This window comes from Eleutherodactylus coqui, chromosome 2 (assembly GCF_035609145.1).
Source record: "Eleutherodactylus coqui strain aEleCoq1 chromosome 2, aEleCoq1.hap1, whole genome shotgun sequence".
Classification (NCBI taxonomy): domain Eukaryota; kingdom Metazoa; phylum Chordata; class Amphibia; order Anura; family Eleutherodactylidae; genus Eleutherodactylus; species Eleutherodactylus coqui.
In genome coordinates, this window is record NC_089838.1 from 275,618,367 (window position 1) to 275,637,838 (window position 19,472).

The 19,472-nt window shown below is 46.6% G+C and overlaps 2 protein-coding genes across 3 annotated transcripts in view; one reads left to right on the forward strand and one right to left on the reverse strand.

Moving 5' to 3' along the window:
- Nucleotides 1–204: 204 nt before the first annotated feature.
- Nucleotides 205–4,606, reverse strand: SNRPG (small nuclear ribonucleoprotein polypeptide G). Its single transcript, XM_066593034.1, has 4 exons — nt 4,494–4,606; nt 2,941–2,963; nt 2,689–2,813; nt 205–401 (listed from the first exon to the last, which is right to left on the reverse strand). The coding sequence occupies exons 1-4, from the start codon at nt 4,523–4,525 to the stop codon at nt 351–353; spliced, it is 231 nt and encodes a 76-aa protein (XP_066449131.1). The 5' UTR covers nt 4,526–4,606; the 3' UTR covers nt 205–350.
- A 278-nt stretch (nt 4,607–4,884) lies between these two features.
- Nucleotides 4,885–19,472, forward strand: part of FAM136A (family with sequence similarity 136 member A) — a 123,232-nt gene continuing 108,644 nt past the window's right edge. Inside the window, exons 1-3 of one of the 2 annotated variants that reach the window (XM_066593035.1) lie at nt 4,885–5,028; nt 9,643–9,783; nt 11,286–15,061. In XM_066593035.1, the coding sequence (XP_066449132.1) occupies nt 4,942–5,028; nt 9,643–9,783; nt 11,286–11,483 (426 nt within the window). In that variant the 5' untranslated portion in view covers nt 4,885–4,941 and the 3' untranslated portion in view covers nt 11,484–15,061. Of the gene's footprint in view, nt 5,029–9,642; nt 9,784–11,285; nt 15,062–19,472 lie in introns of those variants that run through there. The other variant, XM_066593036.1, reaches the window with a different exon arrangement.

Consider the following 19,472-nt stretch of genomic DNA (forward strand, 5'->3'; position numbering starts at 1 on the left):
TGCTTTAAAGGCTGTAGGGCCATGATGCGAGCCATTCCACAACCCAAGTACAAATAATGCATGTGACCACTGACCTTCAGGCGCCATTCTGACCAGTTGAGTGATAAAGATGGATGTGTATAGTGAACAGCTATTGATACAATCACGTTGGCTTCAGGATAGCCGTGCTCAAAACTACTTTGTATATAATACACAGCGCTCAGACAAGTTAGAACTGAAGTTTTAATACAAAAAAAAGAACTAAAAGGAGTCACACATAGGAGTAAAGAGTCGTCCACACACATCGCTCATTCAGGTCACATAATGGCTCCAGCAGGGTAAAGTCTTCATCTTCATCCTCATCCTCGGTACTATACCCGTTCCAAAGCCTCCAGCATAATGATGCTGTTCCCTCGTATTACCTGACAAGGCAAGAACGGACAGCATGTCACAAGTGCGGATCCAGCATTAACATTTGTAGGACAGGCTTTCTATGGGTGGGTTTTCTCCCCGCTATCCTTTTGATTTACAAATGTTTGACACTAAAGAGGTTGTCCGAGCTGTAATATCTCACTACCATCCCTCCCCCATGCAGTTTTATAAGAAATAGCCATATCCTTCCCTCCCCTGCGGTCCGTTTACAGGACGTCACACGGGCTGGCAGAATTTACATTGATCATTGTTCAAATACGGGCAACCCAACAAGAATCTGAATGATCATTCATGTAAAGGGCCCTTGGACTGCAGTTTCTTTATACAGCGATATGTAGAAGCTGCAGAAGACAAACTGTGCAAAGTTAGCATGTTACATCACTTGATATTGGGTTCTGCGAGAGACTGACAACTGCAGCAGACGACATCTATTACATCTGTCTGTCTCGCCCCTTTTGTATAGCATTCATGCAATAAAGTACCTGCAATTATATATCGCTGCTAAGACCATATTACATGGCTGATATCCCTTGCAAGACGCAAAACACACGCGGAAATACAACCCATTATTTGCAGTTTGTACATTTACACGTGCAATTTTTTACTTTTTTTTGCAGCGATCCTGTAAGATTAAGAGGATGCAGCGTGTCCTTTGTAAGCCTTATTCATATGGGCGATAAAATTGCGTATGAAAACGCTGAATTATGAAACCCACGCTTTTCAATGGTTTCCTTTCATTTGCGATGTTTTCACCAATGCAATGTTGCGTGATTTAAAGAAAGAAAAAAAAAAGATTTGCGGTATGCCCTATCTTTCTGTGTTTTGCTCTTTTTTTTTTGTTAATCACCCATGTTTCTCTATGGAGCCTTTGTTTTATTACATCGCAACGCACAAACTTGCGATTTTCGTGCGATGCGTTTTTTTATTTTAGAAAGTCCTATTGACTTTTCTTGTAAGAAAATTGCAAGCATCAGCGATGTTTCTGCGGGAAAGAGCAGCGCTGACACTCAGACATCTCATGAGCAACATTGCTGCGACTTTCTCCCATATCGCAATTGGCTGCTTTTTTTTTGTGCGCGAAAAAATTGTGCTCTTCACTTATGAGGAAAACGCGTGAACGGGCAAAGTTTGTGCTTCACAAAGGTCCCCTCATCACTGAACACTGAGACAACACTGCCACAATGTTCAGTGATGATGGGACTCCCCGCGGGGATGAAGGAATCCCCTGCCACAGAAGACCACGATGCTTTCCCATTGCTTTCAATTGGGCCGGTGCTGCTGCCGCACCATTGATATCAATGGGATGAAGGCAACCCACCGAGGGATTTTCAGGGAAGGGCTTGAAATAGAAGCCCTACATCTAAAATAATAAAAAAAAAAGCTTAACTCACCAAGCAGCGCTGTTGGGGCTCCAGCACACATTCTCCCCGACTCCCAGGCACTGCTCTGCATAATTTTCTTCTGGCCAGGGATTTAAAAATCCCCGCCTCCTGGAAGAGCTGCCTCTGATTGGTCTCTGCGCTCAGCCAATCAAAGGCAGCGCTCAGCCATTCATTGAATTCAGAGAATGGCTGAGCACTGTGACCAATCAGAGCCAGCGCTCAGCTGTCATTCAATGAATGGCTGAGTGTTGCCTCTGATTGGCTGAGCGCTGCCTCTGATTGGCTGAGCGCTGTGACCAATTAAAGGCAGCGCTCAGCCATTCATTAAATGACAGCTGAACGCTGGCTCTGACTGGCTGAGCACTGTGACCAATCAGAGCTAGCGCTTTCAGGAGGCGGGGATTTTTCAATCCACAGCCACCAGTAGAAAGAAGACTGCCAGGGATGGGGAGAAGAGCTGGACAGCGCTTGTAGGCAAGTTTTTTTTTTTTTAACAGCTAGGGATTATATTTCACAGTGTTCAGTGATGAGGGGAAACTAACAGTTTTCCCACACTCCTGCTCCCATAGGAGTGAGGGGAAACTCTGGCAAAACGTGCACCTAAGATAGCCGATGTCCTATCTTTTTCTTAGGTGTGCGCTGTTTTGCGCTTCAAATTCTGCGCATATGAGCGCTTCTATAGGAACCCATTGGTTCTTTCAAAAGCGTGCATTATGTGTGCGCAAAACACACGCTTATGATGTAAATGAGGCCTTACTGTGATTACGCAGAAAACACGCCCCAATATCACACTCGCCCGTGTAAATATAGCCTTAGAGCCTCTATTTATGAGTGCGCTATGAATGCTTTGGAGCACCGCCAGGAGCAGCGCTGACTCATTAGGCCATCCACTTACCACCATGCCAATGCTGTTCTGGTGCCCGCTGCTAGACACTTCTGTGCACTCATCTACTACCAGGTTCATGAAGGGATCAAACCCTCTCAGGATCCCCTGCACATGTCTGCCGCCATTCAGTTTCACTGCAACACAAATGAGAGATTATACCAAGTATGTTCATACATGGGAACGCTCACAGCGCCATATAACAGAGGAGAGGCGGTGCAGGAGTGGTTACATAGTGACACCATTGGTGACGTCCGTACTTACATGACAGCTTCTTGTCCATGAACCTAAGGAGAAGACAAGCTGGAGATAGTAAGTGGGAAATGCTATTTACATGCACTAATAATGTCCATCAATCAGCCGTAACGTGACAGGAGCGATGACATCACCTGGCGACAATAGCACCTGGTGGTGGAGGTGGTGCTGGTAGAGAGTCGATGACATCATCTGGTGGCAATGGCAACCATGGGGTGGGGGGAGCGATGACATCATCTGCTAACAATGGCACTCGCGGGGGAAGGGGGTGGGGAAAGCGATGACATCATCTGGTGACAATGGTACCTGGTGGTGGAGGTGGTGGGGGGGCTATGACATCATCTGGTGACAATGGTACCCATGGGTGGAGCGATGACATCATCTGCTAACAATGGCAACCACGGGGTAAGGGGGGGGGTTGGGGAAAGCGATGACATCTGGTGACAATGGCACCTGTGTGTGGGGGAGCGATGACATCATCTGGTGACAATGGCGGCGGGGGGGGGGGGGTACACTATGCAAAGTGAAAAGTCAGTCTTTTAGGCCGAATTCATAAAGGCAGGTCGGATCCCGCAGTGGAATCGGACACGGCGCCGGCCGTTTACCCCTGCGTACCTGTCCTGGTCTGTGCTGGCTGGCACACCAGGCACATGCGCAGCACAGACTGTGCCACGCTGCCACTAGGCGAGGACGCGAATCCCGCAGCCCATCCGCTGTGTCAGCTGTGGCTGGGCTGCGGATCGGACGGCCTCCACTGACTTCAATGGAATCCATGCTCAAATAGAGCATGCTGTGATGGTTCATCTGTGAGAGGAAAAATCGCAATTGATTTCCACTTGTGGACAGGGAAAAACGATTATTAATAGCGTGCTGTGGATGCGGATGCCCGCTCTGGATTCCGTATGCAAATCCGCCCGTGCGCAGCTGGCCTTAATTGGTTTGCTCATTCACTGCCTGATCGCACGGTGCCATCTGAAGGAGCGGAGTGCCCGTCACGCAGGAGGCGCTTCATTCGTTGCAATGGGGCTGACGGAAATACCGGAACGCTCGCTGCCTGCATAACCAACAGTGCTCCAGTCCATCTGACGGCACCGCGGGCGGAGTGACCCTACAGCGATGGGCAGAGGAACATAGGTGGGCGGAGGTCTCAGAAATGAGACCCCCACCAATCAGCAATGACACCAGCGCCCCAACAGGTCTCCGGGCGGGTCTGCTTACGTGGGAACATAAAGCCAGATCAGTCCTGTAACGAACCCGCACAGTGCGACCCCACTTACTATAAGAGGTCCATCACGCACTTTCCCAGAATACATTTTGGCTGTGTTTTCTGGTCAGATTTGCGCCAGAGACCCCCAATGCCCCTGTGACAGGCAGAACTACCTGAGCACATACATGTCATATTACATGCGGGACATCAGCATAAAACTGGCAACCAATCAGAATCGGCCTCTCATCTGCCTTACATCCACTGCAGCATGAAAGCTGCAGTCCGATCGGGTGCTGGGGCTCCTCCACTACCTCACAGCACGTGCCGTATCGCACCCCTTCCCCCCGGGTCTTACTTCTTCAGCTCGGGCGGATGCGCTTTGCTCATTTTCCCTCCTCGTGTCTTGCCGCTTCTATCACACAAGAGATGGAGCCGCCAGGAAACCCGCCGTACGAAAGACGCACAATGCTGACGTCACGGGAAGAGGAAAAGGCGGGGACTACTGACCGGTCAGCCATGTTTGCTTTGGGCAAATTTACCCATACCACAAGCGGCAGGATTTTGAGACAAATCACCGTTTATATTTAGACGCCCGCTGATAACGCTATCCAGAACGGTGATATTATTCGCCGTCTTTCCTGCTGTGTGTGATGGTATATATTACGAGTGGCCTTTTCTGCCCCAAAGAAATATGGCGGATGGTGATGTCGAGGCGTCCTAGGATACAGGAAGTGACGTAGTAAGGGCGGAAGTTTAGTTTTCATGCCCTTGGAGCCCATGCTTGTGCATAGTGTAAGACAGAAATGGCTGAAGAATACCAGAGCCGGCTGCAGAATGCGGTGGATTCAATGGTGAAGAACCTGGAGAGGGAGAATATAAGGAAAATGCAGGTGGGAAGTGCTGGCCGGCCATGTGTCACATATATCTCCTGTGTACATTGGATGATATACAAGGCTTCATTGTAATTATTTGTCAGAGGAAACCTGTCATGAGAGTCATGCTGCACTGTAAAGCACAGATACTATATCTGTTCTTTGGGCTTTAAACAGTGTATGAAAAATCAGCCCAGAAGCTGCACATGTGACTGCGCCGTTACCCAAATACCCCATGTGAAGGCCCGCGATCAGTCTCCTGTCCTCAGATTTCCTATGTTAATTAATGCTGGTAGTGCGATGAGATCGCGGGCAGCGTTTATACTGGGTGCAGAATATTTACGCTGACGGCTGTGTCAGATCTCACATGAGATCCCAGACTAAATAGTAATCTCTCCTCGTATGCCAGCAGCCAAATGCACACCAAGGTAGAGAAGTTATTCCCTTCCTACAGGATAACTTTATGATAGGTGGGCACCTCAGAGACCCCGAGAGAATGCTGCCCCCATGTGCCCTGATCCTCCTCGCTGCAGATTTACTGCACTCCCCACAGCGAGGAGGAGACTGATTGGCGCGCTGGTCATGCTGGTGTTCTGCGCCATTCGCTCTCAGTGGGACGGCTGGAGGTGGCCAAGTGCTTGTATCTCCATCTGCAGCACTGAAACAAATGGAGGAGCAGCAGGCGTGCATGTCTAACACTCCATTCAGTCTGACATCACTGCAGGTGGGAGAAGGAGGGGACACGGGACCCTTGCTCTTGGGATCGGTGGAGGTCGTGGCGGTTAGTGCCCCGCTGGTCATAAGGTTATCCTATGGATACGAGGTTACCTTTAGATTTTGGGATAACCCCTTTTGCTGCCCATGTTCGGCATATGCTGGATCCGGCTCTTCTTTTTGTTCGGCTCTACCCTTGCAGTGGAACAACGGAAAAGGAGAGCACGCATATTAACCTAGGCTAGATCTTAAAGCAACCCCTGGAGAAACAAAGATGGCCGCACCAGCTTCTATGACTACCTGATGCATGCTGTGCATTACTATACATCATTAGTCTAGGACACTACAGCTGCTTTATTAACTAGTTCTGCTCATTTGCACACTGCTGACCAGTCAGAGTAGGTGTAGTGTCTTAGACTACCGATACATATTAATACACGGTGTGCATCAGGTAGTCAGAGAAGCGGTGCGGCCATCTTTGTTTCTACAGGACTGGAGGGTCGCTTTAATTCCAGGGTGCTGTTCAGTGAAAATTGGATTAAAGGGGATGTCCCGCGGCAGCAAGTGGGTCTATACACTTCTGTATGGCCATATTAATGCACTTTGTAATGTACATTGTGCATTAATTATGAGCCATACAGAAGTTATCAAAAGTTTTATACTTACCTGCTCCGTTGCTAGCGTCCTCGTCTCCATGGTGCCGACTAATTTTCGCCCTCCGATGGCCAAATTAGCCGCGCTTGCGCAGTCCGGGTCTTCTCCTCTTCTCTATGGGGCTCCGTGTAGCTCCGTGTAGCTCCGCCCCGTCACGTGCCGATTCCAGCCAATCAGGAGGCTGGAATCGGCAATGGACCGCACAGAAGCCCTGCGGTCCATGAAGACAGAGGATCCCGGCGGCCATCTTCAGCAGGTGAGTATGAAGACGCCGGACCGCCGGGATTCAGGTAAGCGCTGTGCGGGTGGTTTTTTTAACCCCTGCATCGGGGTTGTCTCGCGCCGAACGGGGGGGGGGTTTAAAAAAAAAAAAAACCTGTTTCGGCGCGGGACATCTCCTTTAAATGTTTTACATATATTAAACAGGAACAATAAAGCTCTACTGAATGACTAACAAAGTGGAACAGACCGAGGACTCTGTGCACAAGAGCTTACAATCTACAAGGGAAGGAGACAGTAGGTGAGGGTAGACTAGACTATCCTGGCAGCAGATTGGAGGGGCACAAGAGTGGGATGGGAGTCCACAGGAGAGGATGTTGCAGTAGTCTAGGCGGGAGATGGTCACTGCATACATTTCCGCACCATTTTTATTCTAACTCGAGCAGCGAACAGCGGGGCGCCCCTTAGTACTATTATGAGACCCTCCGACCCTACTGTTCTCACTCTAGCAGCCCCTGGGCAAGAATACGCCAGGTTAAAGGCCTCAACTAAGCACAAGGCAGACATTTCTCTAGGGAATCCCCTAAAAACCATAGACCCTACTGAGGAAATCTTAGGGTGCTTTTAGATGGAGCGATTGTTGTTCAAATGAGCAGAAGCCAAGGACTGAACGACAACGGATGATTCTTCGCTCTTTTGCTCGGCATTCATTTTCTGCAGGCATAAAAATGACCGTTGGCTCATTCTCTTATTGTTCAGTTTAAACATTCATTCATACTGCGAATGTAAAAGACTGAATGATTTTGAACGAGCCAACAGGGACGTCACTCGTCGTTCAAACAAGAATCGGCTCATCTGAAAGGACCTTTAGATTTTCTTTATTGCACTTCTATGTGTGGTTTCATCCCCCTGTACCTTCATTGTCTCTCCTCGGCATTGATGTGCGGATGGTTGGGGTGATGTCTGTCCGCTTGTCTGCCATGTGATCGGAGTACATGCATTAGAGAAGCGGCCATCGGTGTGACCAAGGCCACGTTGTTGTATGTGGCTCAGTCACAGAGGGGTTATAAAAAGGTAGTTAAAGGCATTTAATGCAAAGGGGAAGGGGCAGGAGTAGTTGGAGAGGGCAAGGCTGCTACAAAACACAAGGCTGCGGGTGGCTCATCCAAAGAGAATGAACACATTTCCCAGATCTGTCACAGCTACTAGTCTAGCAGTAGTTACTTTAGTGTTCTGATCGGTATCCCCGGATGGAGGACATCATCCCAGTGAACTCTGCTTTGTTTGCCAAAAAATGAAAGAACGTCCTGCCCTTTATTATTGACTGACTAGTAAATGTTTGCTGCGATGTGTGCCCCCCTGCCGGAATCTGGGCTTAACGTTGTATTGTAATATTGTTATATGTTAAAGGTGAAGCGTCACCATCTGGGATATATGGAGATATATATATATATATGTGTATGTATAAATTTTATGACCGCTACATTAAAAAAAAAAAACCTTGTTCCCCATAGCAACCAATCCAAGCTGGCTGAGTAATCGTACTCAAAGAGTGGTCACAAATGGCTGCACATCCAAGTGGAAGAATGTATCAAGTGGGGTACCACAAGGCTCTGTCCTGGGCCTAGTGTTGTTCAACATAGCGATAGCGAACACTGGGGAATAGCGAACACTGGGGAAGAGAGAGAGGATTCAAAAAGGTCTAGAAAAGCTTGAAAAGTGGCAGCCACTAACAGAATGGTATTTAACAAGGAGAAATACAAAGTCCTACACCTGGGCAAGAAAAATGAAAAAAAGCACATACAGAATGGGAGGAATTGACCACATGTGAAAGACTTGGGTATACTAATAGATCATAGACTGAACATGAGTCAACAATGTGATGCAGCAGCAAAAAAGGCAAACACAATTCTGGGATGTATTAAGAGAAGCATAGAGTCTAGATCAGGTGAGGTCATTATCCCCCCTCTACTCTTCCTTAGGCTCCCTGCACACGGGCAGAAATTTAGTGGCGGGATTTCTAGCAGAATTTCCGCCCGTGCCCGCCTGCTTAGAATTGCATTAGATAACACAATCCTAGGCAGACGGACGTGATTTGTCCGCGTAAAAACACACGCGGAAAACAAAGCGCTGCATGTCCTATTTCTGTGCGGGTCTCACAGAGGCCCGCACAAAAATGTCAGTGGTGACCGTCCAGTTCCCCTCTGCGCTTGCACCAGCTGGGCGGCAGCCAGCACACAGCGCAGAGAGAAGACACCGCGAGCGGGTAAGTCGCAGGCCTCTGCAGGGGCACGGGATCCGACCCAGCCATCTGCAGGCAGCCTTAGTCAGGCCTCATCTGGAATATTATGTTCAGTTCTGGGCACCCCACTTCAAAAAAGACATAGACAAACTAAAGTAAGTTCAGAGAAGAGTTACCAAGATGGTGAGCGGTCTGCAAATCATGTCCTATGAGGAACGGTTAAAGGATCTGGGAATGTTTAGCTTGCAGAAAAGAAGGATGACAGGAGACTTAGGCCCTCTGTCCACGTCTGCAACGCAATATCGCTAGCGATATTCTGCTGCGGCGGAGGAAGGGGGGAGAACTGTAAGATCTCTGTGATGAGCCTATCTTATTGATAGGCTCACCGTGGAGAATCACAGCAAATTGCTGCGCTGTGATTGGTTGTTATGGGCAAAACCAGATTGCCTTCTAGACATGTTTCATAGGTGTGTGGTACCAGGCTACTGTTCTGTAGATGCTATGGTAATGTGTGAGTGTGAAACATAGCGTGCAGTTACATATGCATCCACATGAGGGCAGAGTTGTTTTGAGAACTATCCACATCTTCCTAATATCTATAGATATATCTATATAAAATGATTGTTGGAGGTATGACCACTGGACCTGAGAACCACCAGAGCGGTGGTTGCATTGGTTGCTGTGTCGATCTTATCTGTAAGTGATTTGTCTTGGAAGTCCTTACATTTATGTGCATTAGGTTCAGTATTAATGTCATTAAAGCCCATTATTTTGCCCTAATTTCCCTGTGATTGTTCTTGCAGGGGAAGATGTTCCGATGCAGCGCGGAGTGCTGTGACAACGAGAAGGCTTCCATGCAGCAGGTACATGGCTGTATAGAGCGCTGCCATGCCCCCCTCGCTCAGGCACAGAGTCTGGTCACCAGTGAGCTGGAGAGGTTTCAGGTAGGTCTTCTGGATAGTATGAGGTTATGTTCACACGCGGCGTCTCTGCTGCGGACGTACGTGCAGGCGATACGCAGCGAGGACTGGCCAAGTGGGGGGGAATTCAAGCAATATCATTCGCCCTGGAGAGAAATTCTGCAGTGTGAACTGACCCGCTGCATATCCGGTTGTGGATTTTCACAGCTGTTTTCGCCCCCGTGTAATCTGTGGCAAATACAGAACGAAATAAGCATGTATCGATGTAACAGATACGGACTTTCCCAAGCACTTGAAATCTTCATGTATGCCCCAGCAGAGGGCAGCAGATCTCCATTGTAAGATGTACTTGGTCACAAGACTATACTACAAAGAACACTCAAAGGAGTTCTACTTGCCCGAGCTAGGCCGATTTCACATCTGCATTGGAACTTCTGGTTGGAGGTTCCATCTCAGATCCGTCCCAAAATACCGGACAGATGAGCTGAAACTGAATGGACCGCATTATAGGTAATGGGGTCCGTTTGGTGCTGTTCGGTTCCATCCTTAGACAGAGCCATTCGGCTGTGGGAATTCCCCTTGCCTGCTTCCCGGATGGAGCAGGTAAGCGGAACCCCACGCAGGGGTGAAAGCACCCTAAGAGAATGTTATATGATGTAGCATACGGTTTAGACTGTGTTCACGTGTGCATTGTGACTTTTATTTATAACAGTAACCTCCCCGCTCTGCCTAATCTATCACATAAATTACGGCAATTAAATTATTCCCAATCATTGTTTCACAAACTTGTTAAAAAGTTGTACATTAATTTGAAGGAGTGCTGCCATCCAGTAGGTGGCGCTGCAGAGGTATTGTTCCATCTTCCTTATTTGTATAAATTACCCAGAGGAGCATGCATGGCCTTATAAGTCTCCTAACGCACCTTTCAGGTGTCTTCTCACACCCCTTCTGGGTGCTCTCCTTGGGGGGAGACGATGCCATCCCCCGTGGAAACGGCCAAGCTGGCTGTTCTACACTTCCGTAAATCACTTCTAGTTATGGAAACTGTGTAAAACAATAAGTTCAGCTGCTTCCATAATTCCGGCTACCTGGCTGCAGCAATCAGACTGCTATCCCCATCTTATCCATATTTGACTGGGACGGGAATACCCCATGAAGGCCCACATACTTTTTGTCGGTTGGACTACTTTATTGACGTATGTTGTAAGATATGTATGACTGTAAGTTCCCTTCTTTGATGAATGTATCACAGCGTACATCACCTATTGGCTAAAATGTTGTTTGTTTTTTTTATTTCTGATTTACTCAAATTATTTCCTTTTTTTCTTTTTAAAAAAGGGGCATTTTTATAACGGTACCTAAACTGTCCCTTTCAATCAGCAAGCCATGCCAACTTTGCACTCCAGTTTTACAAACTAATGTGGATGTCATAAATGGCTTCTGTCTAAGTTTCTCTTGATATGCCAAGCTATGTACAAAGGTCTTCTGTCTGCCCGTTCGCTAAATTCGTGTCTTCCTCACCCCAGGATCGCTTGGGCCGCTGTACAATGCATTGCAATGATATAGCAAAGGATTTCCTTGATTCTGGAAAGAAAGAATCCCAAGCAAGAGCTCAGCTGGAGAGCTGTGTGATGAAGTGTGACGAAGACCACATGAACCTCATTCCCAGTATGACCAAGAAGCTCAAAGATGCTTTGGTCGAAGCAGACAGAAAGACCTCCTAAAGATGTGATCAAAGTTAACCCTTGTGGCATCCTGTGACCCTGCTGATGATTTCAGAAGAAATGATTAGGAGCAATACAGTCTATGGATTAGGAGAATGTGCGCAGTTCAGTTCAGAGCTCAGTGGGAATGTCTTATGGTCTGCCCCCATTTCACAAACTTCAGATTAATCTCTCATGGTGGAACATTGTCTAATGTGGTAGTTCGTCGCCTCCGTGTCACATCCTTCTAATGAAATGGTCCAAATGGTTTCATCTGCTTATCCATTTTTCAAGAAAAGAAGTTTGAATCTTTCTTATTCTTTGGTGGTTGATCATTTTCAGCGTACCTCTTCCTTCTGGACGGTGCTGTTGGTCATCAGGTGGCTGCAGATGAAGTGGCATGTGACCGTACACGTCATTTGGCCTTATGCGCTATGCACAGGAAAGAAGGGAAGTGGAGGAGGCTAAGTGTTGTGTGTTCAACTTCCTAATATAGCCTTTATTGAAATTGGGTCGTCTTCTGCTTTATTAGTGAAGCCACGTCCCCAGCCTTTGCTCTTGTCTATAACATGGCTGTATACAGAGGGCCATGTATACAGCCATGTTATGGATGAGAGGCTGGGGACGTTACTTCACTAATAAAGCAGAAGATGACCCAATTTCAATAAAGGCTATATTAGGAAGTTGAGTATAATCATCTGTCACACACATTAGGTATAAAGTGGCCAACACCTTTAATCCTAGCTGGACAGCGGAATACAGAAGCATCCATCAAATATACCTGAAACCTTCTTGTTTACACCCATTTTTTTTTTGTTTTAGTAAATCAGGATTAAAGAGGGTTTTCCAGGCAGCAATGTCAGTGCGGGGCTACACTAGGGGTTGCTGCTCCGACCCCTGTATAGTGGGCAGCGCTTGTAATTTCAGGTGCAGCTGTCATTGAAATCAATGGGAACCCAGGCTGCAATTACAAGCGCCAACCACTATATAGGGGTCAGAGCAGCGACCCCAGTGTAGCCCTGCACTTACAGCCGAAACCCTGTTAAAATCAAAAATGGCTCATATGCTTGAAATTGCTCATTGGAACTATATTGTTTTGGTAATTTATAGGTACACTATATTTATTCTTTCTACAACAAACATCCATTTTTTCGCCCAAAATGAAATCAATAATTTGGGATACAACACCCATAAGAAGCAGAAGAGCAACAAGCGTGTAAATATTCTGGACTATTAGGCCCAATGTCCACAAGCGGATTTGATTTGCGGAATATCCGCAGTTCAAGCTGCCCATAGGGAATTTACATATGCGGATTTGTTTTGCGGATTACGCATATGGGAAACAAATCGCAGCATGCTCCTTTTTAGTGCGAACGGTTCCATTGAAGTCCATTTAAGCCATCCGATCCGCGGCCGTCCGTAAGGAGTTTAAAAAAAAAAAAAAAGTACTGCGCATGTGCGCCGTGTGGCACTTCCGGGCACGTCCGAAAAAAGAAGGCAGTCAGAGGTACGCAGGTTCGCCGGCCGCAGGCACGGTTGGACTGCGCTGCGGGCTCCCGTATGCGGATTTCAACCCGCCCGTGCACATGAGGCCTATCGCTCAGAAAATAGAGCTATGGAGGGCAACAGACGAGCATATTTCAGCGCCATTTGTGCATCCGTAATATAGAAGAGTTTCCCTATCTGACGGCAGGCCTCCTGACCCAACCTACAAGCATAGTAGATTCCTATGCTGGTCAGGATTAGGGATGGGAAGGCCTGGAAAAAATTGGGGAAAAAAACAGGTTTTTCTTTTCCAATGATAAATAATATGGTATTCAAACTAAAAAATGGCTTTGGAAAAACAAAAATCGGTGAATATATATTTTTTCCAGGCCTTCCCAGCCCTAGTCAGGATTCTTGAGGTCAGTCCAGTCGTTCGGTGCATGCACACATGATGTTCAAAAAGAGCCTAAACCTTAACGTCTATGTCTCCGGGGAAATGGCATAACTGCGGAATAATTGCACTTTATACCTTTTACTGCATTCATTTCTGAAACCCACTGATGGTGTCAACATGCTGCATGTACCCCAATCTAGTCATGATGGTGATGATGATGATGATGGTGATGATGAGGGCTGCAGTCCTGTTAGCAATACCTTCCTATACTGAGATGACAAACTGCCAGTGTGAAAATAGGTGAAGCCATCTGGGGTGCTGTGCGGCATCACTCAGCAGCTATAGGTGGCGCTCCCTCCCCATGCCCACCTGCATTCAGATTTGTGCCTACGGTCCAAATTCCAGGACTATGAAAATGAAATGTGCCCCCAAGAAAGCGATAAGAAGGTGCGCTATGCTAGATGTCCATCCTTGGCACAGCAAAGGTCATTTTTCCAACAGTAGAGCAGTTGCTAGTTGAGCGATTGCCTATAGCTTTATTAGTAAACGCAGCTGTAACACCGTTTTATTTCCAAGACGCTGAGCAGTTGCCAGTCAAGTAATTGCCTATAGCGTTATCTCACATGTAAGTAGTGGAGCACAACAACGTTTCTGAAATGTGGATAAGTGTATGGCCTCCTTCTATTTTACATAATGTTACAGACAATTGCTTAATCTAAGGTTCAAATGGCAATTTTTCTTGAGGAGGTGGAAAGAGAGAGACAACTACTTTGCTGGCAACTGCTGAAATGGCAGTTTCTCAGTAGGGAGAGAGACAATTGCTTGACAACCATTTAAATGGCAATTTCAGAAAGAGACAATTACTTAACAGACAATGGCTCAAATGGCAATTTTTCAGAGAGGGGGAGGATGGGGAGAGAGAGAACCACTTGACTGACCACCGCTGAAATGGCAAGTCAGACAATGATTTCACCGACAATCACCCAAATGGCAGCTTTTCTGAGGAGGAAGGAGAGCGATAATTGCTGGACTGACAACCACTCAAATGCAATCGAAAAGCGAGCGAGACAATTACTTCACAGGCAATAACTCATGGGGGTCGGGGAGAGAGACATCCACTCCACTGACAACCAATGAAATGGTAATTTCTTGGGAAGGAGAAAGAAGACCATTACTTTACTGACAACCACTCAAATGACAGTTTCAGAGAGCAAGACAATTACTTGAGAGACAATAACTCAAAAGGCAATTTTTCTTGTGGGGCGGAGAGAGAAAAACATCCACTTGACTGACTACCGCTGGAATGGCAATTTCCTGGAGGGGAGCAGCAAGACAATCCCTTCACCGACAACCACCCAAATGGCAACTTTCCTGGTGGAGAGAGAGAGACAACCGCTTGACTGACAGCCGCCTAATTTTCTATGGAGAGAATGAATGAATATTTTTTTCATGCACAAAGCACACATCATTTTCCAGGACCGTTCAACCATCTGTTGGTGCCCGGGTATACCCTGTGGGACAGCTGGCACGGAGTAGATGGGGGGAAGTCCTGCAGCTGTTGTTTCCCCGGAATGGACATCGGTGAAAGAGCTGAAACAAGAAATCTGTGGCAAGTAATTCCACAACACTAGGGACACTGAGCATGTCCTATATACTTGGTGTATAACGCTCCAGCCTCTATTGAATTGGCTAATTAAACCAATCCCAGAATCCCCCTTTACTACCTTGTCGAGTGCTTTTTCTCCTATTGTTTCTTGTGAAAATGACAAATCGCTAATAATTGACTAATTGTAATAACCACATATTAATTTAAAAAAAGGAAAAGTTTTAGTTTTCATGGCCCAGCGCTAAAAACTTTCCATGAAACTTTGTACAGTCAGACTTTTTACTGGATGATTTTCTCGTAGGGCGCAGTTCCCGAAATGGGGTCACTTTTTGGAGTTTCCACTGTAGGTATAGCTCAGGCGCTACATGGCACCCAAGCAGCAACGGCAGTTTGTGACCACATGTGGGGTATCGCTGCACTTTCCAGAAATTGCCTAACAAATTGTTGGGTGATTTTTTTTTTTGTCTTCTAAAGGTAAAAATACGCATTTTTGAAAAAAAAAATGCTTTTTTTTTTCAATAAATTACAAATTTACAGCAAAATCCCCCCATCTGCACATTCCCTTAGGCTGCGTTCACATGGAGTAGATTCTTCAGAGTAGTCAGATTACACTGCAGAAGACATCAACCACATCGCTGCTCCTGCAGACCTTCCACAGCCCAGTCCGCTGCAGCAAATCCACGGCATTTCTGGTAGGTGTGAACATGCCTTCAGGCCCCTGTCACAATCCATCCGAAAGCAAAGGGGAATTTTCAGATGCGATTGTTTTTTTTGGTTTTTTTTTAACTTGTGAAAAAACACTTAACTTCCAGAGTGGTGCAAACACAATGGGGGTCACTTTCAAAAGTCCCAGAATGCTGGATGTGTCATGTTTCACTGCTGAACCTAGTATTATAGCCCACTCCTAGCATTGCGTGATTCTGCCATATCTCTAACATTACGTGGTTTCTTGTTTTCCGACTGCCGCCCTTGAGTGGGCTCTCCCTGCATCTGTCAGGACGCTCCCATTGCCCACGTGGATTCGGGTTCTATACATGCCTAGATATGAAAGCCACATTCCTCTGTACTCTGTCACACGCCAGCGTGACTCACCCACGGCAGGATCATTGCATCCGTCATGGCACACAACAGTTAACCTCCTGCTGCCCTCCTGGGGAGATCCGGCTGCTGGTATTAACAGAGGGATATCCTAAAAGTAACTTTTTATGTAAATGCCAACCACTCTGCTGCTACTGAAATATGCTAGGCACATTCTGTGCATGCAAATGCATGGTAGAGAATATAAATTGTATCTGCCCTGTGTGAACATACCCTAAAGGGGTTTCTCCAAGAGGAACTGCAATACTCCGTAGTATTGCAGTTCAGCTCCATGCACTTGGGAGCTTTTAATAACGTGGCTAATGTGCACCATCTAGGAGAGCCCACAGCGCATACGCCACATGTGAAGGGCTTGCTGGACACACACAAAAAATAAATATGACAAAGCTGCTCATCAAGCTGTACAAACATAAAAGAAGTCATACTGCACCCTATTCCCCTTGCCACTCCCTTCCTGCCAGTGCCAGGTCCAACTGCTGTTCTTCTTTTACTGCTGCAGCATTGATGACATCACGACAAAGGCTGCTGCAGCTAATCACTGTCGGTGTTGGTGATGTCATCGCTGCAGCAGGAAGTGGAAAGCGGCAGGAGATTGGATGAGGGGTGTATGGCTTGTTTGCTGTAATTTAGCATTTTTGTCCCTGGTTAAGGCTGCCTTCACATCTGCATTCGGAGGTTCCAGCGCAGATCCGGCACAAAATTCCGGAAAACAGCACTGCATGCAGCACTTTTACTTCTGGTAAAATACCTGGCAGCTGAGCGGAAACCAAAAGGACTCCATTATAGCTAATGGGGTCCGTGCAGCGCTGTTCTGTTCCGTTCGAAGATGGATCCATTCAGCCAGGGGATTCTCCTTTTCCTGCTCCCCGACCAGAGCAGGAAAACGGGAACCCCAACGCAGCTGTGAAAGCAGCTGGACACCTTTAATCTCACCATAATCTTGGTTGTCTTTGTTGGACTGCTTTCACACGGCCAAGAAAATCACGAATATGAACCCCATTCTTTTGAAAAACGTTGCAGCACGTCCTATCTTTGGTTAATCCCTATTGTTTTCAACGGAGCTGGAAAATGCAATGAATGATGCGAGGTGCCCGCCCCCCCCCCCCCCCCCCCCCTGAAAACAATCACTAAACACAAAATCGTCTTGCATCCATGGGGATAGCATATTTTTATATTCCACAACACTTCTGCTCGACCCAACCCAAACAACCAATCACTATTAATCACCCAACCCAAACCAATCAGGTTGCGAATCGAGCAAAAGTGTTGTGGAATATAATATGTGTGGAGATATCGCATGTTCCTGAGTGCAATTTAGGGCTGAGTCTCACGGCCCAATATCACGTTCGCTCGTGTGAAACTAGCCTTAAGGGCAATATTGTACTATGGATTTATTATTGTGTCCAAGACTGGTCGCACCAAAAAATCTTTTGGCGCTCTGGTCGACCAATATGACTTTGAAAGTAACTTTTTTTGGGGGGGGGAGGGGGGGGGGGGAGTGCCAAGCAAGTGCACAGACAAGTGTAGTGTGCCAACTTACGCTGCATTCACATTTAGCTTTTTGTATTTCTGTTCGGTCATAGGAACAGAAAAATGCGAAGAAGATCAGTTCTAAGTCTGGGATGGCCGCGTCTATCTGGCTTTCATCATGCCTTACGGCAGGCAAATCCATCATGGGCTCGTTCCAAATTGTACAGTCTTCCACATTCGCTGTATAAGTGAATGAGAACGTCTCAACGGGCGCTGCTTAAACTGAACGATAAGCGAGCACGCCGGCAATGATTTTTATGCCTGTATAAAATGCATGGTGAATGAAAAGTGACCAATTCTCATTTGTCGTTCAGACATTGGCTCGCGTTTAGACCGGACGATTATTGTTCACTTTTGCTCATTTGAAGGAAAATTGTTCCGTCTAGCAGCCCCCTCAGAGTGATGGTGCACATATGTATTGGGATGTCACAATAAACTAGAATAGCCCCTTGCGGGAAATTGCCGTCTGCAGACCAAAAGAAACCCCAAATGACTGGGTATTCGTTGGCAGAAGCCGGAGGCTGATCACAAGTCGATAGCTTTGTGTGGGCTATGTAGTAATGCAGTAGCTCCATCCTTCCTGTGTGTGATCTGTGATTAATCAGTGAGTGGAGCATGGGCCAACGTCTGCAGAATTTCCCTACAGCAATGTAATTACGTACTATAGAAAAGTGTCTCGGCTGCCTGGACTTAAAGGTGTGGTCCCATCCTACACTGTCTAGGTCACTTAGGACATGCAAAGTACAATCTATTCCAACTGTTGGACATTTCTTAAGCCCCATTTATACGCAAAGATGATCGCTCAAAATTAGTCAGAAACTGACAGTTTGGAGTGATCATTTTGCATTAGCTAATGGGCTAATCAGCCCATTAGTAGCTAACTAGCTTAATTTGCATGTATTTAGAGAACAGCGGGTGGTCCGTTCCCTAAATACATCTGCTTTGTTCTGCTGCTGGCTTCATACAATGCTATCAGCGCTGCCTGCGGAGAACACAGCCTGCTGTCCCTGTCATCAGGGACGAGGATTTTATGCTGACTTAAAGTCAGCGATAAACGAAAAGTGCACGATGGGCAGGCATTTACCCGCAACGGCTGTCGCTCAAAAGCTGTTGTTTGGACGAATTTATGAGCAATAATCGTTGTGGGTAAATGGGGCTTTAGATTGTTATGGTGAATTCTAAGAACTGGTTAAAATGGCACAATGTTCAAAGGAAGGTGCTGATGAGGCTGCATAACCAAGATTGCTAATCAATGGTATTTCCAGATTGGAGGAAATGTAGAGATAATCAAGTGTTTGCATTCACTGTTCATCATCCAGATCGAAATAAACGTACTTTATCTATTTATCCAACTTCCTCCGAATCGATTTGCCTTCTGTTTCTACTCATGCATATCAGATATTTAGATAAGGGTGTTTTCACACTTGCGTCGGGGTTCTATTTTACTACTCCATTTTTGGAACAGGAAAGAGGAAAACCCATGGACGAATGACTCTGTTTCAGGACTGAATCGAATAGTGCCAAATGGACTCCAGTTACTATAGAGGGGTCTGTTTGCTTTCAGTTAAGCTAGCTGGCTTTAAACCGAAAGAAAAAGCGCAGTATTTTGTGCCAGATTTGCAGCAGAACCTTCAATTGGAAGTTCTAATGCAGATGTGAAACCATCCTAATTGGGATATTTTTCCTACCTGTTGAATGTAAACGGCATCCTTTATGCGTAAGGCAGAATCAAACAGGTGGGAACTTGAAGTGCCGTGAATAAAAACTCCTTTTATTGTAATCTGTGCATGTAAAAATCACAGGTCCAGAGGACTAGTTTCAGCTCCTCATGGCGATCAAGGCTCATGAGGAGCTGAAACTAGTCCTCTGGACCTGTGATTTTTACATGCACAGATTA

Coding starts and splice junctions, on each gene's coding strand:
- SNRPG (XM_066593034.1), bottom strand. CDS start 4,525: ATGAGCAAAGCGCATCCGCCCGAGCTGAAGAA. Junction 2,964..4,493: donor CATCCGCCCGAGCTGAAGAA/GTAAGACCCGGG, acceptor TCTTCTCCTTAG/GTTCATGGACAAGAAGCTGT. Junction 2,814..2,940: donor CATGGACAAGAAGCTGTCAT/GTAAGTACGGAC, acceptor TTTGTGTTGCAG/TGAAACTGAATGGCGGCAGA.